We start from the raw sequence: 19,490 nt of genomic DNA on the forward strand, positions 1-19,490 counted from the left end.
GACTCAAAAACCCCTAGTTTGATGACAAGAGATGGCTATATGAAGCTCAAATGCAACCTAGAAAACAATCACACTGACACTGTACGGAGGTGACCAGTTATGATTAAATGAATCAATCTGGCTTTGATTTTAACTGGTTGGTTCATTTTAAAACCCTGTTTTATTGCTTCATGTGGCTGGCACTTGCCTTGCAGAGAAAGCCATCTCAGATTATGAAACATTTGGGGCCTCATGCTTTTTGCAATAGTAGAGAGTGTTATTAACTACTTGTTAACTACTGTGTAGGAGAACCTCTTTAATTAGCATTTTAATTGGTTCAATAAAATTGACAAATTCAAGCCAATCATTGGAATCAGTAAGCCAGACAGCAATTCTTAGTTCTGTTACTTTCTATGTTTCTCACTGAGCAGCATGAGATTTGTGTGAACAAATAATTACATAATCACATTATTTGTTATATGTGTGCCTTAGGATCAGTTCAAGGTACTAGAAGGTACCAGAAATGCAAGGGACAACTTTATATATATAGTGTATACACACACACAGAGTTACAACCATATATACACACATGCATATATGTATGTACATACATATATATACACATGTATATATGTGTATTATTGCCTATAATAGAGATAGAAGTAGTTCACCAGCCTTAACTTTTAGGAGCTCAGCAATTTAACTTCCAAGCCTGACCTAGCCATTCCAATCACTTCCAGTTCCTGGAAAGGGATAACCATATATTGTCTAATCTTCCAAAACAAACTCTTCCTCTTCAATCCTCCGCAAGCTACCTTCACTCATATTCACCCTTTTTGTAACATTTATTTTCTTAGCTAAGCCCTGTTCCTCCATCTACCCCATCCTACTCTGAACTTCAACTTTCACTTAAACCTTGTTTCTTTTATTACAGTTAATACCCTCTTCCCCCTGCTGAGTTTTCGGTCATTGCTATCTCTTGTTCTCAAACAGTGCCATTCTTTGAGCTCTTCATCTTTCTTTTTTTTTTTTCCCCACCTCTTTTCCCCACTTGACACAGACCTGATAACCTTCTCCCTGAGGAAGACGATAGGTAACATGATGATATAACACAATTCTTGCCTTCTGAAAATGAAGCTGGAAACAAATGTGTTTTAGAAGTCTCAGATTTCAGCAATTCTGTAAAGAGTGCCAACTACACAATACCTGTGACCAAGCATGCAAAGAAACATTACATGCAAATCCTTGTATTGATAATTATTTACATCAACTTTCTGACACTGTAACACCACTGACTTTACACTTTTCACAGTGTGGGCTACAAGTCCAGTTAAGTCAATAAACCATACTGTCTTAAGATACTGCTTTGATGCTTAGTGGCTTCATTTTCCCATAAAAGGTTTAATTAAGTGATTACCATAATTTGATTCAATTCATCAATCTGTGTTGTAGCTTGCATACTTGACTGGCAAGTAAAGTTTTCTGAGCATCCAGGTAAAACAGACACCACAACTCTTAAATGAAACTAAGAAGTGAACACAATTTAATGTGGTTTCTATGCCATTCATCATTAGCAGCCAAACCAATCAAAGAACATGTTGCAAGTTACCCATATATTCCCAACACCTCCAGTAAGCAGATTGTGTCTGCAGTGAGCTGTTAAATGCATTCATTGCTCCTACAGTACAGCAAACTGAGGGGAATCTGGCTCAAACTGAAGAGACTGTCAGAGGGTACATTTATCCAAATACACATTTTTCAAAATAAGTATTTTTAAAGGAGTGCTTTTTAAATAGTTTACATGTTTGGAGTGTTCTTTTGATACAAGTCTGCTACTCACTCAGGAAGTACAGACATCAGAGCCACATTTTGCCTTTTGTATGCGAAGCTTTCCCCAGTTTCACAGGGGCTTACTGAAAATGTGCCAAGTCTCACATTTAAGACTACACCAAAACCGTATAACTCTAACAAGAACAGCAAGATTCATAAAATAACAGATGTGTGAGATCAAGATGCAACAGAAGCAAGAGTTGTATGATCGCAATGTGTTAACACAAATCATTACTATGACTGATACTGTAAGAGGAAGACTAACTGCTAAAAATGAGTTTAGAGTTCTGGAGCAACAACCCTAAAGGGGTTTTTGTTTGGTTGGTTATGGTTTTGTTTTGTTTTTTTAAACCCTTCTTTCCTAGGTCAGAATGACTAGAAGAGAAGTAACTGCACTAGTACTAGTATTTGAGTCAGAAAAGACAGCTTTCCAATTATATTTTGCTTACAAGGAGAACTGAAGTTACAAGTTTTATTTTAAACTTTCAAACACATCTAACTTCAAATGCAAGCATATAATACATACTTATCTACATCAGCAGTTAATACTTTCCTACTGCAGTCTGCAATAGGTCATTTATCTTTTGGAACTCCACTGCAATAGTTTCACTCTTCAGCTTCAGTTCTTAGTATTGCAGAAATAAATTCTAAAATGCTTGATAAATATACATTAAAAAGGGACTATAGATTACTAACCTCCTTAATGGAGTCTTCATTAGGCAGCATAGAACACACACATGTGATGTAGGCTTGGCGAAAAGATGAAACATTTGCAATTTCTGGAGAATCTGCACACAATTTTGACAAGAAAGTAGCTTGTGGAATGCAGTTGGACTTCATCAAATGTTTTATTCGCATCTGCAGAAAGGAAGGCCCTTCTCGTGTAATCAGTTTATTAGCTAGGAAAAGAAAAAAGCCTTTGAGAACACACCAATTTACAGCTGACACTTAAATTGTCTCACTGCATTCACACTTTATTTTATTACAAACTTGTATAAGTATGTTCAGCTTTCTTAGAAACTCTAGGTATGATAAAAAGTGACAGCAATAAATGGAATATTTTATCCCAAACAAATTCAGACCAACTGTGTAGGGAGAGAATGCTGGGCTATAGAAAACAGATACCCCTCCACAACCAAAAGATAGCACCCACTGACATAATAAGGAAGTATGCCACAGCAGTGGCTAAAGGACGCTGATTAGACCATATAGTTTTTTGAACAAGATACCAGTAGTTTAGCTGAGATTTGAAATCTTCAGCTTTTAATTGTAGCTTCATAATCCAAAGAAAAAAAAAATATTTCAAACAAAGCATTATGTACTTTTCAACCAGAGATTTTTCCACCCAAGTTGTTAAAGACCCACATAATGCCAAAATATACAAAATGAAGTTGAGGGTGAAAATGTTATCTTTGTGGCACTTTGGAAGAATTGTGTTTAAGACATGCTAGGCTTATGCTCTAGATCAACCAAATGCAACTAATCATTATGAGTCTTGATGAACTAATTCAATAATAAAATGTAACTTCAAATTATTTTTTGCAATAGTCTGCAAAATCTACTTAATCTGATTAAAAACCTCACAGATTTAGTTTGATTCTCTTCCCAGGTACTTATCGTAGAACCACAGAATATCTCAAGTTGGAAGGGACCCATAAGGATCATCGAATCCAACTCCCTGCTCCTTGCAGGACTACCTAAAACTAAACCATATGACTAAAACCATCGTCCAGATCCTCCTTGAACTCTCACAGGCTTGGGGATGTGACCACTTCCCTGGGAAGCCTGTTCCAGGGACCGACCACCCTCTCAGTGAAGAATCTTTTCTTAATGTCCAATTCTGAACTTCCCCTGATGCAGCTTCATTCCATTTCCTTGGGTCCTATCGCTGGTCACCAGAGATCAGCACCTTGCTCTTTGCTGCCCTCATTGAGGAAGTTGTAGACTGTGATGAGGCCACTCCTCAGTTCTCTCTTCTTCAAGCTGAATAAACCAGTGACCTCAGCTACTCCTTGTAAGTCTTGCCCTTGAGGCCTTTCATGATCTTTGTTGCCCTCCTCTGGACACACTCTAGCAGTTTGATGCCCTCCTTATATTGAAGTGCCCAAAACTGCACACAGTATTCGAGGCAGGGCCGCACCAGGGCAGTGTAGACTGGGACAGTCAGCTCCCTCGACCAGCTAGTTATGCTGTGCTTGATGCATCCCAGGGCATGGTTGGCCCCTTTGGCTGCCAGGGCACACTGTTTACTCATATTCAACTTGCCATCAACCCAAACCCCTAGATCTCTTTCTGCAGGACTGCTCTCCAGCCTCTTGTCCCCCAATTTGTACATATAACCAGGATTACCCCATTCCAGGTGGAGAATCCAGCACTTGCTCTTGTTAAATTTCATACGGTTGGTGACTACCCAGCTTTCTAGTCTATCCAGATCTCTCTATATGGCCTCTCTACCCTTGAGGGAGTCCACAGCTCCTCCTAATGCAGTACCATCAGCAAACTTACTTAATTTACATTCCACTCCTGCACCCAGATCATTTATAAAAACATTAAAGAGCACTGGCCCTAGAATTGAGCCCTGGGAACCCCACTGGTGACTGGCCACCAGCCTGATGTAACCTCATTTACTGTAACTCTTTGAGCCCAACCCATCAGTTAGCTGCTCACCCAACATATCATGGGCTTGTCTAGCTGTATGCTGGACATTTTATCCAGAGGGATACGGTGAAAGACAGCATCAAAAACTTTGCTAAAGTACATGTACTTTGCCTTAGCTGACGAAATAGTATGCTTCAAGATAGTTATGGTGCTACTTCAAGCTTAACATAAACATCTACAGAAAGGCTTGGTACTAGCCTCCAGATTTGTTCATATTTCAAACAACCCTTGAGAATTAAGAGGAATCAATACGTTCTTATACTGCATGTAATAATACATATCAACCAAGGAACAAACGGTCTGATGATTTGTAGAAGAAATTATGGTAACGCCTGAAATGTTCTGATAAAACACATATTAGAACTGGTGTTCTGCAGCGGCTGTAGTCAACCAGCTACCTGTAAAGCCTGCAAGAGACTCTGGATTAGTCAAAAAAGTAAGTTTGCTTTAGAGTAACAAGTTTGTGGAAGAGCCATTGCATAAAAATATTCTTACTATATTATATATAGTATTTTATTATTACTATGTGAGATGGGTACCTAAGAAACCAATAGTATATGAATTTCTGAAAGAGAGGATTGTACGTAATACAAATCAAGAAAATTCTCTCATGCTTTCTGCACTTTCAATTACTGTCCAGACAGAAAAAGAACATGTTCTAACAGACACTACGCTAGTTGGCAGAGGGCTTACAATGTGCACCTAAACAGAAAACTCATTTCAGAGGCCAAGTACATACTATGTGCTTGTAGTAAGACTTACTAGTATCCTGCAGAAGTTTGCTTAGAGGCCCATTAGAGGTCATTTTAAGATTCAAGTCTATGGTACTGGTTTCCATTTTTCACAGCAAAAATCTCTGAGCAATAAACTCTTGACACAGCTACGAGTGCTATGAAACTTTTGCTGGAACAAATCTGGTCAGCCATATACACAGTTGATGTCAGTTCCTTTTTAGGGCCAGTGTATTTAAAAAAAAATAAAAAAATTAAGAACTCTAATCAAGAGAGACAAGAACATGTCACATTTTCAGGATCTTTGATTCAAGTAAGCACTGACGATTATTAACATGAACTACCAGTTCACAAAACAAAGCTCTGGCTGGGCACATTGAGCTACTCTCACATCTGTCTTACCAGTGGTCCTCAACAGCAAAAACTAGGAATGCTTTTCAGACATGCACCGCAAAAAGCCAAAAAGCACAAAATACAAGCTATTCAAAGAAACTAAGTTTTAGATGACTGAAATAGCATCCATTTACAACAACACATCAGAAGATATTCTGTGAAACTGTTGTTGTACTGAAGGATAAAATGGCAGTTTGACTAAAACAACTGAAAAACCATTGTGCTAGAGCTCTTTCTGCATCCCTTACTCAACATGCCTAACAGCAGAACTGTCATCCATGCTGTGACCTGTAGAAAGCACATTCTGATTTCTGCTATTTCTATCAAATGGATGCTGGTAGTCAGAAGAGAACATCACACAAATCAAAGAAGTGACACAAGTAAAAGAAGGAAGACAAACTTGATAACTAATCAGTGACTTAGGATCTCCTATTACAGCTACAAGCATTCACTTGATGATTCTGAAGGTAAAAAAGGATTAAGTTAATCCAGTAGACATCTAGAGATGGTTGCTTAATTCTGGCTCCAACCATATCCTACACAAGGCCAAAAGAGTAATTCCAGCTACCCAAACAGACTTACTGCAAGCCAAACTATATTAGACCAGCATCTGGCTTCCTGGCACAGAGAAGGGACCGAACAAAGAAATGGAAGTAAAACACAACCAGCAAGATTTTACTAATCATAACACCTGCTATAACACGGCTTCATGGATCAGTTGGTATTTCAGCAATAACTTCTGCAGTCACTGAATTACACTTGTCTGATGATGTCAAGAAGATAAACCAGTTACATTAGCAGCACAATTTAGGAGTCAAAAGATTTTCCACGCCACAATTGTTGGCATAGAGAGCAGTATTTCTTTAAGTTTTCATTTTGCCTTGCACCAGAATGTAGGGTATACAAATCTGGCACATTCATCTTGCCTTCTGAGAAAAGAGTAAACTTTATGTATGCCCTCAATCTACTTCTCTCTTCCTGTAACATTTTAGAGTTTTATGACTCAGAGTGACTCATGATATGCATTATTTTGATTTCTTTGAAGTGTTATTGAATAGCTGGCAACAATTACAGGAGACTGAATCCTATACCCTGCATTGTCTTTCCCAGCCTTATGTTCTCTCCTACAACACCCTGCAAATCTTCAATACCTCTTCAACATGCTCTTAGTCTCCCAAGAGGCTAACAAGAACAAAACCAACCAAATAAAACCCCTTCTATCCTCTGTAATGTTAGGACACAGGATTATTTAACTACTAAAGCATTACTTCATAGTATTTGTAGCTATTAAATAACCCCATTCCCCATCTTGCTATTTTCCCATTTCCATTACTAATAACGCTACTACTATGATCTCCCACTTTCACAGTATTTGCTGCAAACCAGAATAGCACTCTCACGTGGTACTCTCACTGTCTTTCTACATGTTGACAGATACCACAAGAGCTCTACTACTACTTAATGTTCCTGCACTGTCAGTTGAAAGCACTCAACCAATATCTAAAACATCTTGCTTGGGTGCTAAGACAACACATTCATATAGCTTGGAAAGCTTGTAGAAAGATCTGTTAGATATGTCTAAGCAGCTATGTTGCATGTCAACAGGCCACAAGAATGACACTTTTCTCTGTTTATCTGCTCTTCGATACCCTGAAAGCAAGCAAAAAACCAAACCAAACCAAGGTTTCCAAGATTGCCACAAAAGCAAGACACTCGGTAAGAAGTGACATTTTAGGCAGATATTTGGCTTCTTAGAACTGCCCTTTATTTAAAATGTCTAACTCTTTACTTTACGATTTACTTGAGAAACCTTCCTTTGACAGACTGGTCTAACAAGGGATTCCGAACTACTCCAGACTATATGAGAATGCACTTGTGTGGTTACAAAATTCCCGGAAGAGTTCCAACGAGTGTCCTGTTGCCTCTGCTTGCATTGCATGAAAGAAACACCAGTGAGGACAACTCTTCTGGGCATATATTCAGATCTAGCTGAACAGACAAATATGTATGAAATAAAGAACACTAAGAAATCAATAGTTTCAGGGTTGTCAAGTGACCTCAGAAACAGGAACCTACACTAAGCCCAATTCAACATGGTCAGAGGTATGTCAATTGGTTTGTCAGCAGAAACTTCAACTCAAATTAAAAGCCAAAGGACTGAACAAACTAGTTCTATCTTATTACTGCCGAAGTCAAGAGGTAGTCTGAACCATGTCAAGGTCCTCCTGCACAGGAACGAAGAAGTGTAGCAGCATTTAGTAATATAGCCATTGATAAAACCAGTCACGTGTGTAAGACACAAATTCATCTATAATGGAGTTCACACAGATACATATGAGGAAATCACTCCTACTAGAATTCACATCAGTCCTCCAGAACAGCTCTTGGCTTGCCACAGATAAAGGGAGTTGGCAAAGCTAGCTACCCATTAGCCCTCACTGGGATACCACTCAGAACTGAAGGTTTTCAGTAATATGGACCAATTTTGAAATGCAAGTCCTTTTGAGTAGAAATATACTAAGAACAGCAACCATGCAACTGGATACCTAACAATACTATAAATGAAAGACTCCAAGACAGGATGTTAGTAGGGAATGCAATTCTTTTCAAGACGTGTTGGAGATGGGACTAAATGCTGTTTGCAGTTCAAATGTTTCTGAAGTGAATGCTAGCAAAGACTGTAGTTCACCCTTGGCTGCTTTTTTTTTTTTTTTAAGGATTTCTAGCACAGGGAAGCAACATATCCTCTCAATAACCTTAACATGTTTGTCATTTATTTATTAAAAAATACCAACTTACACAACTCAAAGAGAGGCTACCCAAAGCCAGAAAGAAGGATTCTGCTATGGAAGTAACCTTGACTTAAAATCCCTTTTTGTGCTCCTTTAATTTTTAAGAGAATATTTTAAGCTTTTCTCCTCCTCTATATTATTTTTAACTTTAGATCACCACTGAGATTAACTGCGGTCTCATGTACTGTTAACAGAACAGTTAAAAGGAATACCTGGAAGTATGTAATGGTATGACTAATAGATCTGAAAAAAAATTCAGTGAGTAAAAGAAGAGACTTTAAAAGAAGACATTCAAAAATTATATAAAGTGATGATAAAAGCTCCTTCTCCCTCATCTCCCAACATTTTCTGATTAAAGATCTTATTTCCGTAGTCTAAACACAATGACCTTCCCAGCCCAGAGCTTAATAAAGGGAAACCTCCACACTCATGTCACCACTCCACATGCATCTTTTAATGCCTCTGAAAGGTGTGGACACACACAATTCCTCCCTGTGAAGCACTCAAGAAAACATTTAAAAGCACAGAATTATGAAGAACAAACCTCCTCAGGAAGCAATTTCCATATTTTTATGATGGAAAAAGAAATAATTCTTTTTAAAAATGGAGTTTCAAAATATGCAAACTGATGGATAGTATAGCCCAAGCAGAGATGCATTAGCAAGGACACATTATTCAGAGTGCCAGTGAGACAGTCTCATCATAAATATCATTTAGCAACATACAAATACTACTGCACAATGCAATTTAAAATACAACTCTCTTCTGGCTTCAAATCACTGGTTCCCCACCAAAACTGCACCAAGTAATTTAATAACCACATATCATCTCTAAAATCAGATTCTTACCTTCCTCAGTTTCTACTGGTTGCTGGGATAGAATTTTAAGAAGAACAGGATTTTTCCATACTCCTTCCCTTGTGATATCCACCAATATTTGGAGGTTGTTATTCCCAAATTCCAGTAAAGCATCATGTGAATCCTACAAAATGAAAAAAAAAAAGAAAAAAAAAGTCATTAAGTCTTTCCTAAAAATTAAACCAATGTAATTTCACGTTATCTATCCTAATATTTGACTGTATTCTAATAGTTTCACACCATTCTTCTAAGTTATTACTGTTTTGACATGTTTGTATTGGGATTTTAACAGTACAACATCCTTTTCTAATCCTACAGCAAAACTTCCCAATTTCTAAGTACTGAAAGTTAAGTGAAATGGCTTAACTTAAAAACCCCATTCTGCAGTTGTAACTTCTGCAACTTTTGTTTCACCGTGTACACACATACATATAAATAAAATCACAAAATTATTTTATAAAAGACAAAGGATGATTTTGCATCAAAGTATTTAGTGTCATCTAAGAAACCAGAATGAAGACTAAATAGATTTCAAAATGAGTAACAAAATGCCAACAGTGTAAAATTTTACATTTAGTGTTAACACCAGTGAGATGAGCCAAGTCAATTCACTTCTCTGAGAATTATCAAAGCCATCGCTCACTAGTCTGAGGAAAGTTGTGTGTGGAAAGACCCTTAAGCTACATAGAAAGCAGTACAATGGGAGAGACTCAGAAAGGACTCTCAACTACCAAAAGGGTGAGGTTGGGGTCATATGAAGAGGCAGGTTTCCTGGTGCTTAGAGATGCAACAAGCCTCAGGAAACTTAAGAAAGAAAAAGCGAAGCACAACATACACAGCAGAGACTGCTGTACAACACTCACAATCTACACCAAACTGGATGATGAATAATTTCCTTTAATAAGATGAAAGCATCCTTCTACTGGATACAGATACACCATTTCCTTAGAAACTAATCCATGTCCAGTGCATTTACTCTAAGATACAGGGATTTCCAATCCTGACAGTTTTGATGTTGTGAAGGCTGACCCAGAGACCCTTCACACCGAACAGGTCTCCAGCGGAAGTTCATCCACCAAACCTGTATACATAGCACAACATTCAGAGTGATCAAGGCCCCACCACTTTTAATTCTGGAAATCTGGGGAGTGAAGGAGAGAAGAAAAAAAAAAAAAAAGAGACGTTACACAGGGAAAGAAGGTGAGAGTCTAACACAGAAGAAAAAGCAACTGGAAGCAGATTCCAGCACTTGATGTCCTCAGCAGGAAAACCAATCTAGGGTGACTTGCACTGAAAAAATTAAAGTATCACCATGCAGGATTCCCTAACGCTGACAAATTGAAGCCAACTAACTGTAGGCAATTTATGGCTACATGTACAGTAAAAATGATTCTCATATCAGTCACAACACATTTTAAGTTTAAGAATTAGTTTGATATGTGACAACGTCCCCTAGTTCTAGTGAGCTGTGTTTTAAGTTGGCAGTATTTCTAACACTATTATTAACCCCAGGTTTGCTTTCGATAGCCTCTGTTGTATCCTCTATATATATCATTATCAATTCCATGTTCTGAATTACCAGAATTAAATGGGGCTAATGCTATGACCACTGGGAATATCAGAGTAACCAAAGAGCCTTGTATCATGGGCTGTCAAAAGACAGCAACAAACTGCATTCCACATTGCAACACATGTGTTTTTTGAGTTCCTGAGTTACCTTCTATAACCAAGTGAATCTACTATGAAAATACCCAAGACTTTCCCATTAACCATTCATAGTAAAAGGCATCTTTGCATTTAATGATTAGATGCCCTTTAATAAATTAGATATCGATGTTCAGCATCAGGTATCAGATGCTAATTTCAGACCAACTTCAGTGTTCTGATGTAACTATATATGTCCTTTCTAATACTGCAGCAAACTGCACTCCATAAATCTCTGCACGAGAGAACCTGGATTTAACTCTTGGGCGAAGCATCTACCCACTAAGGAGTGAAGCTTTATTCCCAGCAAAAGATTCACAAGGGGAAAATTATATCCTTGCAGTGAAGGTTTCATTTACATTGATCCATAGCTGTCGTAAGTAATAGTCTCAGAAGTTTCTTAAAGGACTCCTCTCGAATAACTATGAAACTATACTATCAGACATGCTACTTAGTAAATCCCAAATTAAAGTGAGGTATAGCTAACACAGGGTTCTTCCCTCCTCACTCCCTGATTACGCGTATCCGCTCCAAGTATATCATAGCATACTTGTGTACTATACAGAATAAACTTGAGTATTACTTCACCACTGAAGTCTTCACCACTGAAGAACACCACTTACCACTAGTGGCAAGTTTATATGGATCCATTCATCCCCTGGATAGTCTTGTCAGTCTCTAGCATATGAAATTAAGTGTTATGGGGCTCTTCTAGGAGTTTATGTATCTGGGTGACTTTGGGGCATTCCTTCACTAAACTGAGAACACAGGCAATTTTAGAAGAAAATAATTCCCAGCAAGTACCAAGTAAAAATTTCAGCAATCAAAAGGGGACCACAGAAAGATGCATATACTCCTACAAAGCTCATTATAGCAACCACCTTCCTGCTTGCTCATCTAGCACACAATGAATTGTGAAATTTTAAAGGGTAAGCAAGAACACCAGGTGGTGTTCTGCAACGCAGGTGTTAAGTATCTGTAGGAGGTCTTGTTGTCACAAGCAGCACAGGGAACTCAAGGAAAAGTAAAGCATATTTTGTATGTTTCTGTGTAAGCTGGTAAGACAGCACAAAATGTATTCCTGATTCCAGAAACTGGTATTACTGTGCTCCATAGCTAGGCTAATCTTCTTCCTACACTACTCATGACATTGAAGTAACATGATGTCCTGACTAACCTTTAAATAAACAGGATTTCCAGCTATAACCAGACTTTAATGTAATAGGCAAGATGGGAAAGGTGGAAGGAAACAAAGCAGTTGTCATTGTTAAAATCCTATGTAAGCATTTGCCACTTTCAGCTGCTAATCAGACTTCATGTCTCACAAGGTTTGGTGCTTGACAGGGACTTGGATCTGGGATATTGTTAGAATCTGCCAAGGCTTGTCCTCAGACCATCACCACTTGCTGCTCACACACCTGGACGACAATCACACTGCACATCCAGAGTAAATAGAAGGCTCTGGGGGCCAAGCTGAAGGACAGGAGCACCCACCCGGTCTTCTTTACTTTGCTGAGGAAAATATAAGACTGAAAGCAAAAGAAAGGCCAAGGAAAGTGTGAGAACAGCCCACTATTACAGGACATCAAGTAACATAGGACACCGAAGAAGCTAAGGCACACTGAGAACTTTGCCTCAAGTTTTACTGTTAAGGTCTGCACTCTGGCCTTGATGGTCCCTATGACTAGTGGCAGAGTTGGGGGCAGTGAAGGGGCATGAAGCAGCACAACAGATGAAATGTTAAGACAATCATGTTGGCATCCATGGTACCAAACAGAAACCAAGGGTGTCAATGGAGACCATGGATGTCACTGCAAGACCTATACTAGCTCTGAAAGGTCATGGCCACTGGGGGAAGGTTCCTGGTGACTGGAAGAAACCACCATGCCCATTTTCAAGACCAAGAGGAGGAGACCTAGAGGAACTACAGGCCAGTCAGCGTAACCTGTCCCCAGAAAGACTACAGGGCAAATTCTCCTGGAAACCACATCCAGGCACCTGAAGAACAAAAATGTGACTGTAGACAGCCAGGATTTGCCAAGCACAAGTCACATTTCATCAACCTGACTACCTTCTGTGATAACAGGCTACAGATGATATTAGAGTAGTCAGACTTAGCAAGGCTTCTGACATTCTCCCATAGTATCTTTAAAACCAAATGGTTAAAAATATGGAGAAGTGGACCATAATGCAGGTGGAAAAATCAGCTCAACTGCCAGGCTCAGAAGGCTTGTGACCAACTGTACAAAAACCAGCTGGCAGCTGCCTCCTAGTAGCACTTCTCAGGGGTCAACACTGAGCTGATACTTTTAACATCTTTATTAATTGTCTGAATAATGGGACAAAGCATGTTCTCATAGTCCACAGCTCATACAGAACTTGGAGAGCAGCTGACACTGGAGTGCAGGGCTGCCATTCAGAAAGACATTCAAAAGGCCACACAAACATCACTGACAGGGACTCATTTATGTTCAACACAGGCAAATGCAAAGTGCTGCACCTGGCAGAACCCTAGCTATCAGTAGCGGCTGGTGACCAGCTGGCGACATTCCAGTTTGGCACAACAGGCCTCTAGGGTCTGTAATTCAAGTGTAGGTCAGCAGTGAGCCCTTACTGCAAACAAGGCAAACTATGCTGAACAGTTTCAAACAGAGCATAACCATGAGGTTGGTGAAGTGTTTATTCCCCTCTGTCTGGTACTTTTGAGACTCCACTGCAGTACAACACTCAGTTTGTGGCTGTCCTGTACAACTCCTTTGCCACAGTGGAGCAAGTCCAGGAAAGGCCACCAGAGGGCCTATACAACCTTAGGAAGAGAGGGTGAAGAGGGAAATTTTAGAGCTGTCTATCTTCACTATACTCCCCAGTAGGTAGTTGGAGCTGGACTCTTCTTTCTGTCTAGTTGAGTAAGTCAATAGACAAGTCACATAAAGGGAAATTCTGTAAAGTGTGTGTGTGGGAAGTGTATCAATGTTTAAATACTGCCGCTTCGAAAGGACTACCCAAAGTTTGTGCAATCTCCTTAGAGGCACTTAAAGCTTGGTGGGGCAGGACCCTAAGCAACCTGATTCAAGATAGCCCTTATTCTGAGTGAAGAGGTGGATCAGATAACTTGAGCTACCTTCCGGCTCCAGCTACCTCATGACTCTTCCAAAATACACTTTCAGAGGGCTGCATATTCAATGCATTTACTACACATACTGAAAGCACATTTAGTGGGAGTCAGTGCTTCTGCCCTACACTAGTTCTTCTCCGACTGCAAGAACAAAACCAAACTAACATCAGAAGTAAGTGAAAAAGTACACATTAGGAGTTATTTCCAAACACAGAACTATAGTACAGACTTCCACCTTCTAAGGAGCACAGAAGTTAAAATCCTCATAGCTGAATGCAACAATCAAGCAGTTTTGATAGCTTTACCATCTCATCTTCCTTAGCAATACCTAAGATTTTCTGTAAATATTGTGGCAATGTTGATTTTATTTTTAGATAAAAATCAATTATTAAAGACTAAGCTACTTCTAAAAATGATTATAAAGTAAAACTAGCAAGTGAGCTATCGCCGAGACCACCTCAAAATCAGTTGTTGATATCAGTAGAAGAGTTGGTGCTAATTTGCAGATGCAAAGATAGCCAAGTATGATGTTTATGATTTCTGGCCTTGAGCCTGAAATATTACTCACAAAATCAAAGGAAAAAAAAAAAAAGGGAGTGTCACAGCTGTACCCTGAAGATGCAAGTGACTTTGTATTTTCTTATCCAGAGCTCAAACTGCTCTTAACTAACAGCATTGAGAGACTAATACATGAGCTACAACACACAAAGGTTTCAGGCTGTATTTAAGCATCTGAAAACATCACTTAAGCAATCCTTATGTTCACACAGCTGTTCCTCCTCTCGAGTCTTTCCTTCCTGTGCAAGCTGGATCAGGAAACCAAATTCAGCAGAAAGAGCCTCAGGGGAGGAGTGGGGGTTTTTTTTGTTTTGTTTTTAAAAATTAAAGCATGATCAATTCCCCACTTTACACACAGCTAAATGGCATGCCAGTAGAATCAGGCAGGTGAATGACAGACTCTGCTGCTGCCAAAAGATGCTCAAGTTATAGCCTCCGGACAGCTTTAAAACTGTCAGCGGAAAACAACAAACTGATCTAAATTTATATCTATGAAGTATGCAACCACAGTCCAGAGTTTCCATAAGTGGCAGTTATGATCATATAGGAAGCCTATGTATATAATTTTATCCTCCGACTTGGGTGATTAAGAAAACAATTATGGATGTGCAGGTAGAAGGGATACTGTATCTTATCCACAAAATAAATGCAAGCCCATTTTGACAACCTCTACTTTTGACCTCTCTCAACTGTGCAGCACCATGCATTAAGTCTTTTCAATATAATAGGTTGCTAGAGCATCCATTGTGCATTCCCCTCCCATATATTAACATTACAGCTTTAACCTGTATCAGTCTCAAGTGTAGGTCATAGGTTAGGTCAAAGACTAAGTCCAAAAACCCATCAGCATTTAACAACCTATGACTTTGCATTTCACCTGGAAGACTGAACTCAATGAGCTTTACTGAGCTACAGTGTTTTTCAAAGGCATTCAGCATGTGTTATGCCTCGTAAAAAAGTTGGAGCAGAATAGCAAGGCCCTTCCAATCAGTTTGTATCAAATAGAGGCAAGAAGTGCCAGGTTCTTCACAGTTACAACTTGTAAGAGGAGAAAGAATACCACATCTTTGAAACTGCAGGTTTTCTTGAAGAAAAACAACAGCTGAATCAGAAGAGTTCTCATTATCAGAAGACCTTTGGTAATTGGCCTACATTTCCTTTGATGGCATCATTTGTATGTTCAGATTCTTCACAAAGAGCTTCAACAAAGCATTAATAATCAATAAAAACTTATCAATTTTACTGCAAGTCTTGAGAATTTATGCCATTTCCTGGCATCATTTGAATAAAAGCATACAACTCAGACATTCCCAGCTCTTAGCGTTGAGAAATAGTTTAACAAACGTGAGACAAAGAATCACCTCTTAAATTACCAATGCTTTACTGTACTTAAGCGTACCGCAAGAGACACAGCTTTAGGAAGCCACAGAGAGCTCTCAGCACATATTACATACAGCGGTGTCACCCAAATATCTGTTCCAGCAACTCAAGAGATATTTATCATGAAGAAGAATAAACTACAAACAGGATTTTCAGCTCTGAAAGGCAAAGAAAGGGAAACACCAACTCCTGGTTGTATGAACTCACCCTCTCTATGCGTTACACCCATCCTAGCCCCAGCAAGCACTTGCCAACCAGCAAGTTCCAAAGACCACACAAGCAGATTTTGTAATGGCACATTATACTAGTTAAGATTTGTTCCCTCTTAGTGATACTTATCCCAAGTCCCTCTGCTACTGAGTTGCATGTTCTGAGGAGCCAGAAGCCACTGCCTCAAAGACAGAACAGACCATTTATCTGCTGCCAATGCCGGAATGATGTAGCTGATAAAAAATTATCATACAACTTGGACAAGGGTGAGGTACTACTGCTGAAAAGACTGCTATCCCTCAGTTTATGACATTCCGCAATCCAGATATCCAGTGTAAACAATGTTTTCCCAACAGCAACTCTTCCCTAATCTGAGGGCTTCAGGATGCAGTACAGACCTAGCAGAACCCAGTTCAGTTATGAGGATCATTCACATTTCAGCACCTTTGCATTAAGGGCTGGAAAGAACCACCTTAGAAGGTGAGAAAGAAGGGGCCTATTATACAAGCCAACCAATTTGCTGAGTCAGCACTGTGTTTGAGATTCAGGGTATCAATATTGAAATACCAAATAGTAAACTCATCAATGTATGTAGCATAAATAACTAACTACTGTAAACACACTCCAATTCTATTCTAGACGCTTAGCTGAACCTTTCCTTATTGGACCTACTGAAGAATATAAGGCTAATATTAATGGAAATATTTATGAAAATCTGCTACGAATACTTCAAAAGTCTTTGAAGACATCTAATGCAAAATTTAACTGTATCATAGAATCATTTAGGTTGGAAAAGACCTTTAAGATCAAGTCCAACCATAAACCTAGCACTGCGAAGCCCACCACTAAACCATGCCCCTAAGCACCACATCCACACATCTTTGAAATACCTCCAGGGATGGTGACACAACTACTTCCTTGGGCAGCCTGTTCCAATGCTTGACAACCCTTTTGGTGAAGAAATTTTTCCTAGTATCCAATGTACACCTCCCCTGGCACAACTTGAGGCCATTGCCTCTCGTCCTATCACTAGTTGCTTTGGAGAAGAGACTGATACCCACCTCACTACAACCTCCTTTCAAGTAGTTGTAGAGCACGATAAGGTCTACCCTCAGCCTCCTTTTCTCCAGGCTAAACAACCCCAGTTCCCTCAGCTGCTCCTCAAAGGACTTTCTTCTGCAGACCCTTCACCAGCTTCGTTGCCCTTCTTTGGGAACACTCCAGCATCTCAATGTCTATCCTGTAGTGAGGGGCCCAAAACTGAACACAGTATTCAAGGTACAGCCTCATCAGTTCTGAGTGCATGGGGACAAACACTTTCCTAGTCCTGCTGGCCACACACCTTCTGATACAAGCCAGGATGCTATTGGCCTTCTTGGCCACCTGGGCACACTGCTGGCTCATATTCAGCTGGCTGTCGACCAACACCCCCAGGCCCTTTTCCACCAGTCAGCCTTCCAGCCACTCTTCCCCAAGGCTGTAGTGTTGCACGGGGTTGTTGTGACCCAAATGCAGGACCCAGCGCTGAGCCTTGTTGAACCTCATACAACTGGCCTTGGCCCATTGACCCAGCCTCTCCAGATTCCTCTGTAGAGCCTTTCTATCCTAAAGCAGATCAACACTCCTGCCCAACTTGGTGTTGTCTACAAACTTACTGATCCCCTCATCCAGATCACTGATAGATATTAAACAGAACTGGCCCCAATACTGAGCCCTGGGGAACACCACTTGTGACCAGCCACCAACTGGATTTAACTCCATTCACGACCACTCTTTGGCACCGGCCATCCAGCCAGTTTTTTACCTAGCGAAGCGTAAGCCATGAGCAGCCAGTTTCTCCAGGAGAAGTTAGGATAACACCATAAACAGGTCCTGAATAGAGGGACACAAAGGACTTCATTCTAAACAAAGTCAGGAAAGGGTAATATAGTAAGAGCCTATGGACAAAGTTAAAGAGAAAATACAATCCCTGGAACAGTTTACTAAAGATACCTGGATTTTTCAGTCCTGACAATTTAAAGCGATCAGCAACTACTACAGTGTCACAAAAGTTGTTGTTTTTATGCCCACCCTCAATACACAACTTTTCTAAAGAAAGCATTCATGCTCTTTGTAAGGCTTGAAGGGAACCCTGTTCTGCAATCCATATTCAATTCCTGTGACAATACATCTTTACTCCCACTAAAGCCATCTTTGAATGCACTGTTTTACCTTCCTCAACTGGTCAGATTACATCTATCCCCACAGTACCTCGCCAATGAGTTCCTCCCCTAGATTAATTGAGTTTACCTGTACCAAGGGCCCTGTTGTAATTCTGCCGCAATCCTTTCACTCATATTTTACAGCATTTCCCCACCTGTGTCCACATCCTTTCGCCTGCTGCCACTGTATAAAATCTGTGCTGAGACTCCTTGCCATACAATCTCACATCTTGTTTTCATTTTGCACAGGCTGCTTCTGGTCTTGCTTAGAGATAAGGAAAACTGGACACATGGGGGACTGCAGGGCATAACTACTGCTATTTAAGATGAAAGAACAAACAGGTTCAGACACCAAAGAAAGCTTTTGATAGCATTTTGTATCTGGACATCAGTGACACTCCATTTTTAGCTTTAGAACAGTCCCTACACCTTGCTTCTCTGAAATGCAAGCCCTTACTTTTTTCAGTCCTGGGATGAAAATTTATTTAAAGTTTCACTGACTCTCACTACCTGTGCAGACTGTTACAGAGCAACAACTACTGTAGGTAGATCTGAAAGAATACCTCTGTCCCACATTTGCTGCAACCACTAGTTACATTTGGAGTTATATTCCTCATCAGCCACACTCACTCCTTTTGTTAGGAAAGGAATAAGCACATTCACATCCGTCAATCTGGGATATGTGCTAAAATATAAATTTGCAGTACTTTTCTACAGGATTTGCCTGGATTTGCCGGCACATTAACATGGTCACAGGCTTTAAACTTACAAGCCCTCTCATGAGAGCCTATGAATGATTCCTGTCTAAAAGTCTATATTGCCCTCTGTATGACTGCATACTCCTCCTCTGATGACAAGTAGGTTCCTACTGTATTTCAGGGCAGGGTACAAATGTTCTCATTCTCTTATTTCTGCAAGAGTGCTACTTCAAAATCTCATTAGAAGCACCTGTTTGTAGAAGTCCACAAACAGTAAGGTTTCAGAGTACTACCATGTTTAATAAGCTTTGCCCAAATCTTTTACTATCTGAACTACGGGGAGCATTAGATAAGTGCTAAACCTGGAAGCCAGTTTCAAAAAGT

The 19,490-nt window shown here is 39.8% G+C and overlaps 1 protein-coding gene across 2 annotated transcripts in view; it reads right to left on the reverse strand.

Moving 5' to 3' along the window:
* RLF (rearranged L-myc fusion) overlaps positions 1 to 19,490 on the reverse strand; it is a 53,398-nt gene that overhangs the window by 18,584 nt on the left and 15,324 nt on the right. For both annotated transcript variants that reach the window (XM_010576295.1, XM_010576294.1), the window contains 2 exons: positions 9,232 to 9,364; positions 2,506 to 2,708 (listed from right to left, as the gene is read on the reverse strand). In XM_010576295.1, the coding sequence (XP_010574597.1) occupies positions 2,506 to 2,708; positions 9,232 to 9,364 (336 nt within the window). The remainder of the gene's footprint in view (positions 1 to 2,505; positions 2,709 to 9,231; positions 9,365 to 19,490) is intronic.

The sequence above is a fragment of the Haliaeetus leucocephalus genome, unplaced genomic scaffold (genome assembly GCF_000737465.1).
Source record: "Haliaeetus leucocephalus isolate CR32 unplaced genomic scaffold, Haliaeetus_leucocephalus-4.0 Scaffold517, whole genome shotgun sequence".
Taxonomy (NCBI): domain Eukaryota; kingdom Metazoa; phylum Chordata; class Aves; order Accipitriformes; family Accipitridae; genus Haliaeetus; species Haliaeetus leucocephalus.